Source organism: Myxine glutinosa, chromosome 9 (assembly GCF_964187855.1).
Source record: "Myxine glutinosa chromosome 9, kmMyxGlut1.1, whole genome shotgun sequence".
Classification (NCBI taxonomy): Eukaryota; Metazoa; Chordata; class Myxini; order Myxiniformes; family Myxinidae; genus Myxine; species Myxine glutinosa.
In genome coordinates, this window is record NC_136269.1 from 121,558,565 (window position 1) to 121,574,302 (window position 15,738).

Below are 15,738 nucleotides of genomic sequence, written 5' to 3' on the forward strand. Positions count from 1 at the left end.
AAACGAAATGCTCAGAGGGGTGTCCCGACTCCAATACCGAGGCCAGGACGTCCCCGCAGAACCACAAGGAGGGATGATTGCCAGCTGCACCGGTTAGTCCGCAATGGCTGTACCAAGTCAGCTAATCGGCTTAGGGCTGAGTGGCAGCAACTGACAAATGTGCCTGTATCCAGAAGGCTATTCAACCAACGACTGGTTCAAGCAGGCTATCATGCCAGGCCTCCCCTGAGAAAGCCACGCCTGACCAGACAACACCGCCAGCGCCGATTGCAGTGGGCCAGAGAGCACCGTCAATGGCAGCCAGGACACTGGAATCACGTGATCTTCAGTGACGAGTCTAGATTTCTGGTCTATCGTCAAGATGGCCACATCCGAGTGCGCAGACAAGTGCATGAAGCCTACAACAAAGATTGTATAGTGCCAAGAGTCCAAGCTGGAGCTGGTGGGGTGACCGTTTGGGCTGCTTTTCATGCAGGGGGCAAAACTGACCTGGTTGTTCTGAATGGAAACCTGAACCAGTTCAAGTACAGGGCCATTCTGGAAGAAACATTGCTTCCATTTGCTTGTGCAGCCTTTCGAGGAAACTTTGTCTTCCAAGATGACAATGCACCGCCTCATCGTGCTCGCATGATCCAACACTTTCTTGCTGACTGTGGTGTAGAGCATATGGGGTCGCCTGCCATGTCCCTGGATATGAATCCGATAGAGAACTTGTGGGCAGAATTAACGCATCAAATCGACCACCTGGACCAGCAGCCGACCTCTGTGCGTGAATTGCAGCAGGCTATTGTCACTGCGTGGCAAGCGATTCCTGTCCAAACTTTGGCAAATCTCGTGAACAGCATGCCTCAACGTGTACGTGCTCTCCTGAATGCTCCTGGGGGTTACACGAAGTAAAACATACCACCTTTAGAGGCCATTTTTCCCCGCAAAGCGGGGGTTGGCCTATTTCGGGAACCTTCCCCGCAAAGCGGGGGTTGGCCTATTTCGGGAACCGTGGTTGTTGTTTTTTTTTTTGGTCCCCTTTTTGAAGCAATGTTTTACGGCCGGATGCCCTTCCTGACGCCAACCCTTTTTGCCGCCTTTAACGACAAACGGGGAATTACCAGTGAACTGGTACTCAATTAGCCGACCTCGGAAGGATGAACAGGCTGAGTCAACCCCCCTCGCGTTAATTCAGCGATCGACCGGGATTCGAACCCAGGATCCTAGGATCCTAAACAGGCACACAAGCCACTAGCCCAACACCAGACTGAACTGTAATTTTACTGTCCGTAATCCCAGTCGTAATTTAACTTTTGTTTTTGTTAAAAAAATTTTTGGCTAATGTGCAAAATAAAGAGATACTTCTGGAAAACGTACAGAAGTTTAACACAGTACTGTCCATGAATTGAGTTCGATATCAGTTTTCATCACTTTCAAGGATCAATTTATTTGCTTTGAAATGTCAAATGTGGTTTTTGTTTCTTTTAAAGGTCACATTAACAAAATCTAGAATAATTTCAACATAATTCCAATGGACTTTTGGTTCTAAGTCATCTTGAAAAGTAAATTCACCCCCACAAAAAAAATATTCCATATTAAATGCCAAGTCTGTAAAATGGTAAGGGTGTGGTGTTGGGATTAACGGGTCCTGAGTTCAAATCCTGGTTGGTTGTTGAATTAACACCAGGTGGGGTTCACTCAGTCTGTCGTCCTTGAGGTAAGCAAAATGTGTACCAGGCTCACTTGGATGAATGAGCTATTTGAGTGTCCTGACCAGGAATGTCGCCCTGACCAGGATTGTACCCAATATTCAAGAAACTGCCTCGGCAGACATAATGAATCTGATGATGCGGGAGTGGACATCATCATCATCATATATGTATGTATTTTTATTTATTTATCAATATATATTGTCCATGAATTTCTTTAGAATGAACCCGATGCATGAGGAGGCCATTAGACCTATCAAAGCCCGTGCTATTACCAACCTATGGTGGATTATCTGTGCTCTATCCTTTTCAATGCTGAAGGCGAAGCAAGGAAGCATCACAAAGCATTTGTAAATCGTTTGGTACTCTGTCCCAGACCCGGAGCGGTCACCCTAACCATTACACCATGTAGGCGTTGCATGCTAGCAGGGTTGCTTCCAAAGTACTGTCCCATGACTCGCCTCGGGAATGTTCAGTCCGCTGCCAGTCTTCACGCTTTAGCAGCTAACCATCGTTCCTGGCACCCGGCGTGCACTGGGAATCGTTAGAAACAGAGCCTTGGCCTATATCCCCTCGGTTTAGTGCAACCATATGCACAAGCCTCGGGCATTGTAAATAGGAGAGGTGATTTGGGTAACGAAAGGCAGTGTCCCGGTCAAGTTTGACCTTAAATATGGTGGATAAACAAAGGCACGTGACCTTGTGATGTCAAGTGACGCCTCCATTGTCCATTGGCAGAAACGGCTTTTATATGCACCTCATGGTACAAGATCTTCACGAGCAAACGTCCCGAAAGCTCTTTTACCCACACTCGATCACAAAACACGATTTGTCAAAAGTCGTGCTCAACTTATTAAATACACCTTAAGTGAACGAGTCGCAAAGGACGAAAGTTAAAAATGAAATTAAATAAAAGTAACAAAGAGCCAGACACGCGTCTAAGTGCAGATGTTATGGTATATTTGTAACTATGTGCAGTAAGACAAAATACGACATAGTAAATGAAAGATATTGACAGTGAATCAATGTTATTGCTAAACAGTGCAGATTGTGGGCCCCGAGGTTTGCGAGGGAACCCACACAAACAATAATGACAATTATAATAAAAACTTCTTTTTAAAATAAATTTATTTACTTCGCATGGTTTCTTTAGGCCTCTATGTTTTGCTTGTTGCTGGCCAATGAGTGGTTATCATTATTATTAATTATTATTTCCTTCAGGCAGAGAAAACGCCACAACACCTGCAGCCTGAGCTTTCCTCTGCGCCTCCACCCCCCTCGTTAACCAAGTGCACAATAACCAGGTAGACAGAGCTCTCGATCTGACAGGTTGGCTAATGTTCCCATTGCAACATCTCATGCTCGACGCTTGTGTACACACAATATTCCAATCACGAGGACAATGGCACCACCGAAAGGGTAACGCGTCCCACTCCACGTCCATCATACGAGCCACACCGTTACAGCAGCAGAGACGAGGGGCTCTACAGGATCGGGGTCCGATGGGGGGGCTACCGCGATGTCAGCGAGGAACAGACGAACACACGTACACCACTCCTAAAATATGCAACCGTTACTACACCGGCACCCTCAAAACCGTCACCTCCAACAGTCGCTCTTGCTCTTGTGGCGAGCAAAAACCTCCACTTGCCTGGGGGGGAATGAAGGGGGGGAGGGGGGGTAGGGAGGGGGGGGAGGGGGGGAAGGAAGGGGGGAGGGGGGGAGGGGGGGAGGGGGGGAAGGGGGGAGTTCAGGAGTGGAGGGGCAAGGGGGGAGTTTAAGAGTGGAGGGGCAAGAGGGGAGTTTAGGAGTGTAGGTGCAAGGGGGGGGATTTGGATGGGAGGGGCAAGAGGGGAGTTTAGAAAGTGGATGATTAATGAAAGACGAACATTGAAAACAAATTGGGTTTGTTGTGATTTTCAAGTTAGCAATCCGATTCAGAACGATGGAGGAGGGATGGAATGAATGTGCATTTAGACCATATAGTGAGGGAGACGTATAAGATATTGAAGGGGGGGGGGGAAGGGGGTTGGGGGGGACGACGACGCTAAAGGATTTTTTTTTTGAAGTCATGTTCTATCGACGACCCCCCATAATCCTAATCCATCCATCAGATGCACTAACCAATTCATTCCGACCCCCCCCTCCACCTCATCCGAGGCTGCAGGACCACAAAAACATTCCGGTTCGTAAAACGAACAAACGTACGACGTGCACAATTCCATGGGAGTTTTCGTACAAACAGAAAAGATTTGGTGCATAAAGCGGTGCATATGAAATGGACACCAAATAAACAAGGCGTTATTTTGGCAAAGGAGCACTCTTACCAACGAGCACATAAAGGTCAACATTCAAGTTAGATAGAAGTTTCAAGGCGAGACCACTGCGTGAACAAGGCCTGCCTGCAGCCCTGGGCATATGAGTAGTGGCTGAGAAAGGCGACCATCACAGTTTGGTCTCTGAAGTGACGCTGGTGTATCCAAAGCCCTCGTGGTGGGCCAAAAGCACTAGACTCGTGCTGAGCAGGTCAAGCTGTGCTATTAAATAGCTTCACCTTCTATTTTGCACACATACACAAAACGACTAGATCGAACCAGCACCCAGTGGGAGAGAGACAGAGACAGAGCAAGAGAGAGAAGAGAGAGACAGAGACAGAGACAGAGACAGAGACAGAGGAGACAGAGACAGAGACAGAGAGAGAGAGAGAGAGAGAGAGAGAGACAGAGAGAGACAGAGAGAGCAAGAGACAGACAGAGAGAGAGCGAGAGAGAGAGAGAGAGAGAGAGAGAGAGAGATAGACGCAGAGAGAGAGAGAGATGGATGAATGGCGGGCGAGCACGGTCCGTACAGCAAAACAAGAGGACGAGGGACCATCCTTTGATACCTGGCGGTAGCTTCGGGTCTCTACGGAACGGCAGCGACGGTTGATTGTGCAACAAACTATATCCACAATGCCGTAACGTCTTTACAGACATGTAAATATATACATGTGGGTTCGTTTTAGGCATGGCCAAATGCACACTCTTATAGAGAAAGTAAGACTGTCCTTCTGCGATACCCTGTACATGCACACGTATACATGCATACATATGCACGCATATATATATATATATATATATATATATATAAAACATCTTTTATATAATTACCTGACCCGTTGCTCAGGGTACGACGTTTTTTGTTTTCTTCCTCTGCGAGGAAATTATACAAGTCTACGGAACAGAACCCTAACATCAAACCAGTCTGAAGTGTAATGATCGATTACATATGTCCAGGTAGCTTCCACCAATGGCTACACTTTGGGGTACACACCTTGGGGTCCACACATTTGTCTACCAACAGCAACGTTCAGAGAGAATACAAAGAGAATCTCATTACATTACAAAAGACGTCAACCGAAAAGGGGAAGTGTGTGCAAGTCAGCACCTGTTGCGACAGTGTGTGCAAGTCAGCACCTGTTGCAGCAGTGTGTGCAAGTCAGCACCTGTTGCGACAGTGTGTGCAAGTCAGCACCTGTTGCGACAGTGTGTGCAAGTCAGCACCTGTTGCGACAGTGTGTGCAAGTCAGCAACTGTTGCGACAGTGTGTGCAAGTCAGCACCTGTTGCGACAGTGTGTGCAAGTCAGCACCTGTTGCGACAGAAACTCAAAACGCAGGAGACAGACTGGGAAGCAATTGGACCGGGCATTGGAAGCAAAAGAAGGTTAGCGGAGACAAAACCAAAGCAATAATGAAATTTGTCATTCCGCTATCGTTTTCGTCCTCCCTTCCCAGATTTCACTCCAACGCGAGGAGCTCCAAGGGCCACGGACTTGTTTTCCCACCACTCCCAATGGCTGTTAGTGCAAAAAATACAACTTTGAACAAAACAGAATCGTCTCGCATATTCCAGGTACACACCGGGTCCCACTTATCACACTCGGGTCGTTCGGTTTGCAAGAAAAAGCAACAGTCTTAAAAATATATATAATAAGGAATTTCATTCTGTCCCACTCCAGCTCCCCGCAGAATGGCTGTGGGGTTCAGGTTTAAGTTATCGTAAGGTGTCCTTATTTTAGCGGCAATTTGTTAGCAGAACACACAGGTAGCAAACTGGGTTTGTGTTCCAAATGAACGATTAAAATAAGGAAGAAAACATAACATCGTCAAGCAGCAGCAGCAGCAGCTTTGCCCGTTGTTGAAGAGAAGACTTGGATTTTGCTGCGGCACATCACAGCTTAGTCAGGTGTGCAACTCGGGCTTGCTTGGGAGTGCCAATCTCATCGGTCTGTCCGTCTCATCCATTCTACCAACATGCCTTATTGGTCATTCTCTAGCCTTCCTTAAGTCTTCAAATTTGGAAGATTGAGAGTTTTGCCTAAACCCTTGTACACACCTCTTGACCTTCCTCTTACTTCAGCACACCTTTTTCATGTTGCACCTAAAGCAGTGCCTCCTGTCCCCAGCGCAACACTGAGGAAAACAAAACACATGGACAAAGAAGCCAAAGCCCCTTTTCTCGTCCCTCTGTCCCGTGTCGTATTGAGTCACACCGCCTTGTAGCAAAACCTGCCGAGCTCTGGGGGCATGGACCCAGAAGAGTGTACCACAGTGGGGTCTCCATGGCAGGAGACCGGCCGTCGCGTGCCAAAAACCTCGCTGTAGCTGGGCGGCGGAGGCCCGTCCAACCGCCCCTGCACCTGACGTAACGTCGCGGAGACGCCCGCATGGCTGCTGGGCGGGCAAGGTCCGGCAGGGCCGGTGGCCAGCAGGTAGTCGCTGTCATAGACGGTGCGATTGGGTGGGGCGCGCACGGACTCTCTGTTGATCTCTTGCTGCTGTTCAGGTGGTCGCAGCTGCATGGTGCACGGGCCTTGGTACGGAGGTGGTTCTTCGCCGTCTGAAAGGGAGATACTGGGTGGTAGGTCGATTTCCTCCTGGCTGTAAGGATAAAGAGGACGGTGTGGTGGGCGACGGAAAGGATCCCGGGAAGGCGTCCGGATGCACGGTGGTCGATCGCGTTGTTGCTGATGCTGATGTTGCGTCGGGCACATAAGCTGGGGATGGGGAGCAGGTCGTGCAAGATAAACGTCAAAATGGAGAAAATCATGTTGGGGGAAAGAAATCACAATGTCTAAACTTTTGCGATCATTGTTAAAAAAAAGTTATGATCATGAATAGGATTCAAGGAAAGCATGGAAAAGAATAGTGGAAAAGGAGTTATTTCCTGAAAAGACGACCTCACCCAAAATCACATTTGATATTTACATTTAGTAAAGAGCACATGACAAACCTCCTCTTGTAGATTTTTAGTGATAATTATGACGTCAAAGGTCACGTGATATGGGCGCCATCTTGTAAAAACTTTGCACCTCCACATCTCCGAAACCGCTCAATGGAAAAAAATATTGAAACATGGCTCATTGTTATATACTCCCCATGGGGAATAAGTTTATCAGGGAAGCACCCCCATGGATAATAGCGACCATAAAAAATACAAAAATGAAGCGGTCCAATCATGACCTCGAAGTCCGACTGATTGGCAGCGCACTTATCTTCGAGGAATACAGTCCGGGTTTGATTCCCGACCCGACGATAAACTGTAGAACTTCCTTGGCAGGGCTTTCCATCACAAAGTGCTTCATCCCTCAGGTGGACGTTAAGCAGGGTGTCCGGTGTGCCAGCATGACTTGGTGGACGTTAAAGATCCCACGGTATCCTTTGCGAAGTGTAGGCGAGTTATCGCCGGTCAAAAAGATGACCCCAAAAGACGATGGGAATAATCGAGGCCTTCAAATAAATAGTAGTAGTGAACCACACACTTGAACAAAAATGGCGAAACGATCATTACATTAGTTACGAATGAGGTCTTCTTTTCAGCAAATAAGCAAAGGTTCTGGAATGTTTAACAGCATTTTGAAAATGAGGTAGAATCTGTAAAGGAAGTTTTTGAAAGTGACACCGCCCTGTGCTTTGCACTCACCGAGATGGCCACCTTTGGCAGCCAATTATTCAGTTACAACTTGGAAGCAACTTTTTATCCCTGATCAGTGATCATACACAGGATACACGAGCAGCGGGAGACGGGGTTTTGGAATCACTTGTGTGTGTCTGTCCAGGACGCAACTTTTTTTTTTTTTTTTTTCATTTGACCTTTTTGTCTTCAAATTTGCAACAAAGCTTTATTATGAGAATACAGAGAAGAGAAATTCATAATTTTGTCAAAAAGGTCCATGGAAATCCATGGAAATCTCCACGTATGGCTGGCGGACTTCCTCTCGAGTCGTAGTCAACGTGTGGACCTGAATGGGTTTCTCTCATCTCCCCTTCCCGTTCAGGCTGGAGTTCCCCAAGGCAGTGTTCTGGGCCCTGTGCTTTTTCTGGTCTTCATCAATGATCTCTCTGACTCTCTTGAAAATCCTCTCTATCTCTTTGCTGATGACTCTACTCTCTGCCGCTCCATTCCTCATCCCTCAGATCGGCAGTCTGAAGCCTCCTCACTCTCTGCAGACCTGGACAAAATCACAGACTGGGCAAACAAGTGGAACATGTCTTTCAATCCTGACAAATCTCACACTCTTACGATGTCTCTCCGAAAAGACCGACTGGACAACCCTCCCATCTACTTTCTGAATAATCCTCTCCAAGAAGTTCCATCACTCAAGCTTTTGGGTCTCACTATCTGCCATGATCTTTCCTGGGAAAACCACATTTCCAAGCCGGCCTCCAAAGCCAGTCACCAACTGGGCATCCTCCGTCGTGTGAAGTCCTTCCTTGGCACACCTGAGCTCCTCACCACAAACAAGGCTTTCATCCGCAGCTCAATGGAGTACTGTTCTCCCTTCTGGGCTGGTGCTCCTGCCTCTCACCTACCTCGACTTCTCGCTGTTGAAACCAAAGCTTTCAGAATCATTGGAATCTCCCACGATGAAGCTAACTCCGAGGGCCTTTCACTTACTCACCGCAGGCAGGTTGGTGGTCTTTCTGTCTTCTACCGACTCCTCTCCGGCCTTGCTCCCCCAGCTCTGTCTGTGCTCTGTCCCCCAAATATTCTTACAGGTCGCACAAGATCTGCCAGCAACCCTCTTCTGGTGAAATTGCCAAAATCAAGACTCACTATTCACCTTCACTCTTTCATTCTTCTTTACTCCCACCTCTGCAACAAACTCCCCCACTCTCTTCAATCCCACTCCTCCCTCCAGGTCTTTAAAACAGCTGTTCACCACCATCTCTTATATTTCCCCGTCCAAAACCTTGATCTTTTATACCCCCATTAATTCACCCCAGATCAACTTTTTTGAAATATCAATTTCTTTCCTGGAAGTCCGAGCAGTGTCCATGTGTTTTGTACTTCTTCCCCCCCCACCCGCCCCCCACCTCCTTCCCATGCCTCCTCCCCCTAAGACCTCTCCCTCCCACAACAGATCTCCCGATGTCTCTGTTCTCTGCTGTTGTACTTGTGTGCTTCCCTCTCTCTCTCCCCATCTTGTCTCCCGTTCCCTTTCTTGTATGTTTTGTGTGTCCAGTTTTCTTGTGATTAATGTTACCTCTTACACGAGCCTCGACCTTGTGTACAAAAAAAGAAAAAAAAGTCAAATGTCAGCGTCACCTGAAACCATCAAGTTTCATCCAATTGACCTGAAATTTTAAGAACTTGCATGTTGCGTCATTTAATTGGTTCACCAATCAAAAGCTAGCAGCAAATTGGGTTTGTTTGTTTTTTTAGATCAAAAGGTCAAAGGTGAAGGTTGCATTAAGTCGTCAATTTTCATCCGATTGACTTGAAATTTGAGCAGGGTTTGCATATTTGGTCACTGAAGCCTATTGTTTTTAAGGTCAAGTTCTCCTAAAACTTTTAACGTCAAGTTTTAGCTGCTTTTGTCATGTTTCACATTTGGAATAAGAAGTCTGAATACAAAGCGGACGCTGATATGGGCTTTGCATTGTCAGATGCTTTCAGGTTTTTGCTTACTGTAGTAGTACAGCGGATAAACTCTCATATATTTTAACAAATTGTGCATTTTTTGAGAAAAACATGACATTTCTAGCATAGTTAGTATATACCATAAGGTTTATTTTCAGATGTGGAGGGAAGTCAGATTTGACCTCTGAGGACCGTGAGAGGTCAAATCCAAAATGGCCGCCAGTCCAACGGGTCTAATGTTCTAATGAGGGTATGATTGAGGGGGGGGGGGGTGGGGGGGGGGGGGACTATTGCAGCAATTTCGCAAACGTTGGGGATAATTTGACTTTTTCTGTAAAACCAGGGAAAGATACAATTCCACAAACCTCAAAGGTGGATTTGTGTTAACTTAAAAGTACTTTCTCATCCCTGCTAGTGGGCTATGGGACATAGATATATATATATATCAGTCATTATGCGACTTCATACCATGAGTGGTGAACCACCATTAAGGTATCCCATCTAGCTATGCTGTACCTTAATGGGAGCGATAAGCACCGCCTGCCACACGGTACATTATCTCTGGTATCCACTCATTATATGGAGTCCCTGGATGCAGCCGGGAGTAACAATCAGATTATAATTTAAGTTCTCCAGTCCTAATAAGTCCTAATTAGCGGACGCTGTGATGTGTGATGTGATATATATATATACACAGACTTGGCATTTAATATGGAATATTTTTTTGTGGAGGTGAACTTACTTTTCAAGATGACTTAGAACCAAAAGTTCATTGGAATTATGTTGAAATTATTCTAGATTTTGTTAATGTGACCTTTAAAAGAAACAAAAACCACATTTGACATTTCGAAGCAAATAAATTGATCCTTGAAAGTGATGTAAACTGATATCGAACTCAATTCACGGACAGTACTGTGTTAAACTTCTGTGCGTTTTCCAGAAGTATCTCTTTATTTTGCACATTAGCCAAAAAAATTTAAAACAAAAACAAAAGTTAAATTACGACTGGGATTACGGACAGTAAAATTACAGTTCACTACTTCGTGTAACCCCCCACGAGCATTCAGGAGAGCACGTACACGTTGAGGCATGCTGTTCACGAGATTTGCCAAGGATTGGACAGCAATAGCTTGCCATGCAGTTACAATAGCCTGCTGCAATTCACGCACAGAGGCAGGCTGCTGGTCCAAGTTGTCGATTTGACGCGTTAATTCTGCCCACAAGTTCTCTATCAGATTCATATCCGGGGACATGGCAGGCCACTCCATATGCTCTACACCACGGTCAGCAAGAAAGTGTTGGATCATGCGAGCACGATGAGGCCGTGCATTGTCATCTTGGAAGACAAAGTTTCCTCGAAAGGCTGCACGAACAAATGGAAGCAATGTTTCTTCCAGAATGGCCCTGTGCTTGAACTGGTTCAGGTTTCCATTCAGAACAACCAGTCAGTTTTGCCCCCTGCATGAAAAGCAGCCCAAACGGTCACCCCACCACCTCCACCTTTGACTCTTGGCACTATACAATCTTCGTTGTAGGCTTCATGCACTTGTCTGCGCACTCGGACGCGGCCATCTTGACGATAGACCAGAAATCTAGACTCGTCACTGAAGATCACGTGATTCCAGTGTCCTGGCTGCCATTGACGGTGCTCTCTGGCCCACTGCAATCGGCGCTGGCGGTGTTGTCTGGTCAGACGTGGCTTTCTCAGGGGATGCCTGGCACGATAGCCTGCTTGAACCAGTTGCTGGTCGGCTAGCCTTCTGGATACAGGCACATTTGTCAGTTGCTGCCACTCAGCCCTAAGCCGATTAGCTGACTTGGTATGGCCATTGCGGACTAACCGGTGCAGCTGGTGATCATCCCTCCTTGTGGTTCTGCGGGGACGTCCTGGCCTCGGTATTGGAGTAGGGACACCCCTCTGAGCATTTCGTTTCAGGATCTTTGACACCTGACCTTGAGTGATGCCATACTGCCAAGCAATAACATGCTGTTTCATGCCGGAATTTCGTAAAGCCACCACTAAATGACAAACAGCATTGTCGAGTTGACGGACCATCTCCAGGGGAAGCGGGAATAACTTTTGCAGACGTGCAGCAGTTGTTTTCCACTAATACAGAACGCAACAACCCTTATGTACCCGATTGTGAAGCCAATCGTCAAATGTACCTGTCCGTACATTTTGTCACGCCACCTGTGATATAGTCCTGTTATTGACTTCTTGCTGCGACAGACAATCAATGACATGGTTCTTTTAACAAAGAAATCACCGAAGCGTAAAAGAAACTCACCAGATTGATATGCCGAGTTCAGAAATGAAACCCAAGTCAAGAAAAAAAAAAAATTCCATATTAAATGCCAAGTCTGTATATATGCGGCGAAGCCACTTCCATATTTGGCTATGTCCATCCGTCCATTACAATGAAGAATAATAAACCTTATAACCCACCGTGTTTAATTCTAAAGGGTTCTAAAAGGTAATTCCAATGGGCTTCGTTAGTTTCTAAGCTTTGCCTATTTCATGTTAACAAGACCGATTGTCCAACAACAGTGTAGCCAGGCTTGGATCCGCTGAGTGGAGGATCTGCTGTCCCCCTGTCAGGTGACCAGATCCTCAGCTAAGCCCGACTGGCTATGCCGTAAAAAAAAAAGGCTGACGAACCATGTGACCGATGACGTCATTTTTTTTTTTTCTCTCGACCAATTTATGCCTAGATCACGCTCAAGAAATTTCATGCTGATCGGATCAAGCGTTGTACTTGTCAGTTTATTTATGTCATAATGAAGGCACCCATGACATCATCATAAAATGTTATTCCCCATGCTAAGTACTTTACAATTAGCCACCTTTAAATTATTTTCCATGGAGCGGTTTCGGAGATATAGAGGTGCAAAGATTTTTGGTTTTTCCAAGTGGGTGCCCATACCACGTGACCTATGACGTCATAATTATCATAAAAAAATTATGCAGGAGGAGGTGTTATGGTGAATTTTTTTGAGGGGCGTGGGTCAAAGGGTGGAGAGTGAAGGGCGCGGCTCAAAGGGTGGAGAGTGAAGGGCGCGGCTCAAAGGGTGGAGAGTGAAGGGCGCGGCTCGAAGGGTGGAGAGTGAAGGACGTGGCTCGAAGGGTGGAGAATGAGGGGCGCGCCTCGAAGGGTGGAGAGCGAGGGGCGCGCCTCGAAGGGTGGAGAGCGAGGGGCACGCCTCGAAGGGTGGAGAGCGAGGGGCACGCCTCGAAGGGTGGAGAGCGAGGGGCACGCCTCGAAGGGTGGAGAGTGAGGGACGTGCCTCGAAGGGTGGAGAGTGAGGGGCGCGCCTCGAAGGGTGGAGCGTGAGGGGCGCGCCTCGAAGGGTGGAGAGTGAGGGGCGCGCCTCGAAGGGTGGAGAGTGAGGGGCGCGCCTCGAAGGGTGGAGAGTGAGGGGCGCACCTCGAAGGGTGGAGAGCGAGGGGCGCTCCTCGAAGGGTAGAGAGTGAGGGGCGCTCCTCGAAGGGTAGAGAGTGAGGGGCGCTCCTCGAAGGGTAGAGAGTGAGAAGCGCCTCGAAGTGTGGAGAGTGAAGGGTGGAGAGTGAGGGGCGTGCCTCGAAGGGTGGGAGAGTGAAGGGCGCGCCTCGAAGGGTCGAGCATGAGGGGTGCAGCTCGAAGGCTCGAGAGAGAAGGGTGTGGCTCGAAGGGTTGAGCGTGAGGAGCGTGGCTCAAAAGGACGAGTTTGAGGTGTGTAGATCGACAGGACGTAAGCAAGGGGCACGGTTAGACAGGACGAGCGTGACGGGCACGGCTCGAAGGGACGAGCTCGAAAGGAGCGGTTAGATGGGAATAGTTTGAGGGTCGGGTTTGACAGAACGGGTTGTACAGGGCGAGCGTGAGGGGAACGGTTTGATGAGACGAACGCGATGGGCGCAGTTCAACATGAGGGGCGTGGATCGACGCGAGGAACATGGATCAAAGTGATGAGATGAGCATGAGGGGCATGGGACAAGCGTGAGGGCTGCGGCTGGGCAGGACGAGCATGAGGGCACACCTCAATGGGACAAGTGGCGTGGCTTGACAAGACGAGCGTGTGGCTCAAACATGAGGCCTAATGGAGCGGGAACGAGGCTGACGGGGTCGGCATGAGGCGCGGGGGCCGATGGGGCAGGCATGAAGGTTGAGGTCGACGGAGGAGGCGTGAGACAAGGGCCCAATTGGACAAACACGACGGTCGAGGCCAGATGAGGCGAGCCCCGATGAGGCAGGCATAAAGTGTGAGGACCTATGGGCAGTTGGTAGGCCCAACGGGGTGGGCGTGAGGCCCGACAGGGCAGGCGTGAGGGAAGATGCCGACGGGGCAGGCTTGAGGGCAGACACAGACAGGGCAGGCGCGAGGGCAGACGCCGACAGGGCAGGCGTGAGGGCAGACGCCGACATGGCAGGCGTGAGGGCAGACGCCGACAGAGCAGACGCGAGGGCAGATGCCGACATGGCAGGCGCGAGGGCAGATGCCGACAGGGCAGGCGCGAGGGCAGACACTGACAGGGTAGACGCCGACAGGGCAGGCGCGAGGGCAGATGCCGACATGGCAGGCGCGAGGGCAGACGCTGACGGGGCAGGCGTGAGGGCAGACGCTGACATGGCAGGCGTGAGGGCAGACGCCGACATGGCAGGCGTGAGGGCAGATGCCGACAGGGCAGGCGCGAGGGCAGATGCCGACAAGGCATGCATGAGGGCAGATGCCGACAGGTCAGGCGCGAGGGCAGACGCCGACAGGGCAGGTGCGAGGGCAGACGCCGACAGGGCAGGCGTGAGGGCAGACGCCGACAGGGCAGACGCCGACAGTGCAGACGCCGACAGGGCAGGCGCGAGGGCAGATGCCGACATGGCAGGCGCGAGGGCAGATGCTGACAGGGCAGGCGTGAGGGCAGACCCTGACGGGGCATGCATGAGGGCAGATGCCGACAGGGCAGGTGCGAGGGCAGACGCCAACAGGGCAGGCGTGAGGGCAGATGCTGACAGGGCAGGCGCGAGAGCAGATGCCGACATGGCAGGCGCGAGGGCAGACGCTGACAGGGCAGGCGCGAGGGCAGACGCCGACAGGGCAGGTGGGAGGAAAGATGCCAACATGGCAGGCGCGAGGGCAGACGCTGACAGGGCAGATGCTGACAGGGCAGGCGCGAGGGCAGATACTGACAGGGCAGGCACGAGGGTGGACACCGACAGGGCAGATGCTGACAGGGCAGGCGCGAGGGCAGATGCCGACATGGCAGGCACGAGGGCAGACGCTGACAGGGCAGGCGCGAGGGCAGACGCCGACAGGGCAGGTGGGAGGGAAGATACCGACATGGCAGGCGCGAGGGCAGACGCTGACAGGGCAGGCGCGAGGGCAGACACCGACAGGGCAGATGCTGACAGGGCAGGCGCGAGGGCAGATGCTGACAGGGCAGGCACGAGGGTAGACACCGACAGGACAGATGCTGACAGGGCAGGCGCGAGGGCAGATGCCAACATGGCAGGCACGAGGGCAGACGCTGACAGGGCAGGTGCGAGGGCAGACGCCGACAGGGCAGGTGGGAGGGAAGATGCCGACGTGGGAGGGAAGATGCCGACATGGCAGGCGCGAGGGCAGACGCTGACAGGGCATGCGCGAGGGCAGACACCGACAGGGCAGATGCTGACAGGGCAGGCACGAGGGTAGACACCGACAGGGCAGATGCTGACAGGGCAGGCGCGAGGGTAGACACTGACAGGGCAGATGCTGACAGGGCAGGCGCGAGGGTAGACACCGACAGGGCAGGCGCGAGGACAGATGCTGACAGGGCAGGCGCGAGGGTAGACGCCGACAGGACAGGTGCGAGGGCAGATGTGAGGGCAGATGCCGACAGGGCAGGCGCGAGGGTAGACACCGACGGCAGGCGCGAGGGCAGATGCTGACAGGGCAGGCGCGAGGGTAGACGCCGACAGGACAGGCACGAGGGCAGATGCTGACAGGGCAGGCACGAGGGTAGACACCGACAGGGCAGATGCTGACAGGGCAGGCGCGAGGGTAGACACCGACAGGGCAGGTGTGAGGGCAGATGCTGACAGGGCAGGCGCGAGGGTAGACGCCGACAGGACAGGCGTGAGGGCAGATGTGAGGGTAGACGCCGACAGGGCAGGCGTGAGGGCAGAT

The 15,738-nt window shown here is 50.4% G+C and overlaps 1 protein-coding gene across 4 annotated transcripts in view; it reads right to left on the minus strand.

Moving 5' to 3' along the window:
• Positions 1-2,633: 2,633 nt before the first annotated feature.
• PMEPA1 (prostate transmembrane protein, androgen induced 1) overlaps positions 2,634-15,738 on the minus strand; it is a 35,216-nt gene continuing 22,111 nt past the window's right edge. For all 4 annotated transcript variants that reach the window (XM_078784857.1, XM_068128314.2, XM_078784856.1 and 1 more), the window contains one exon: positions 2,634-6,730. In XM_078784857.1, the coding sequence (XP_078640983.1) occupies positions 6,221-6,730 (510 nt within the window). In that variant the 3' untranslated portion in view covers positions 2,634-6,220. The remainder of the gene's footprint in view (positions 6,731-15,738) is intronic.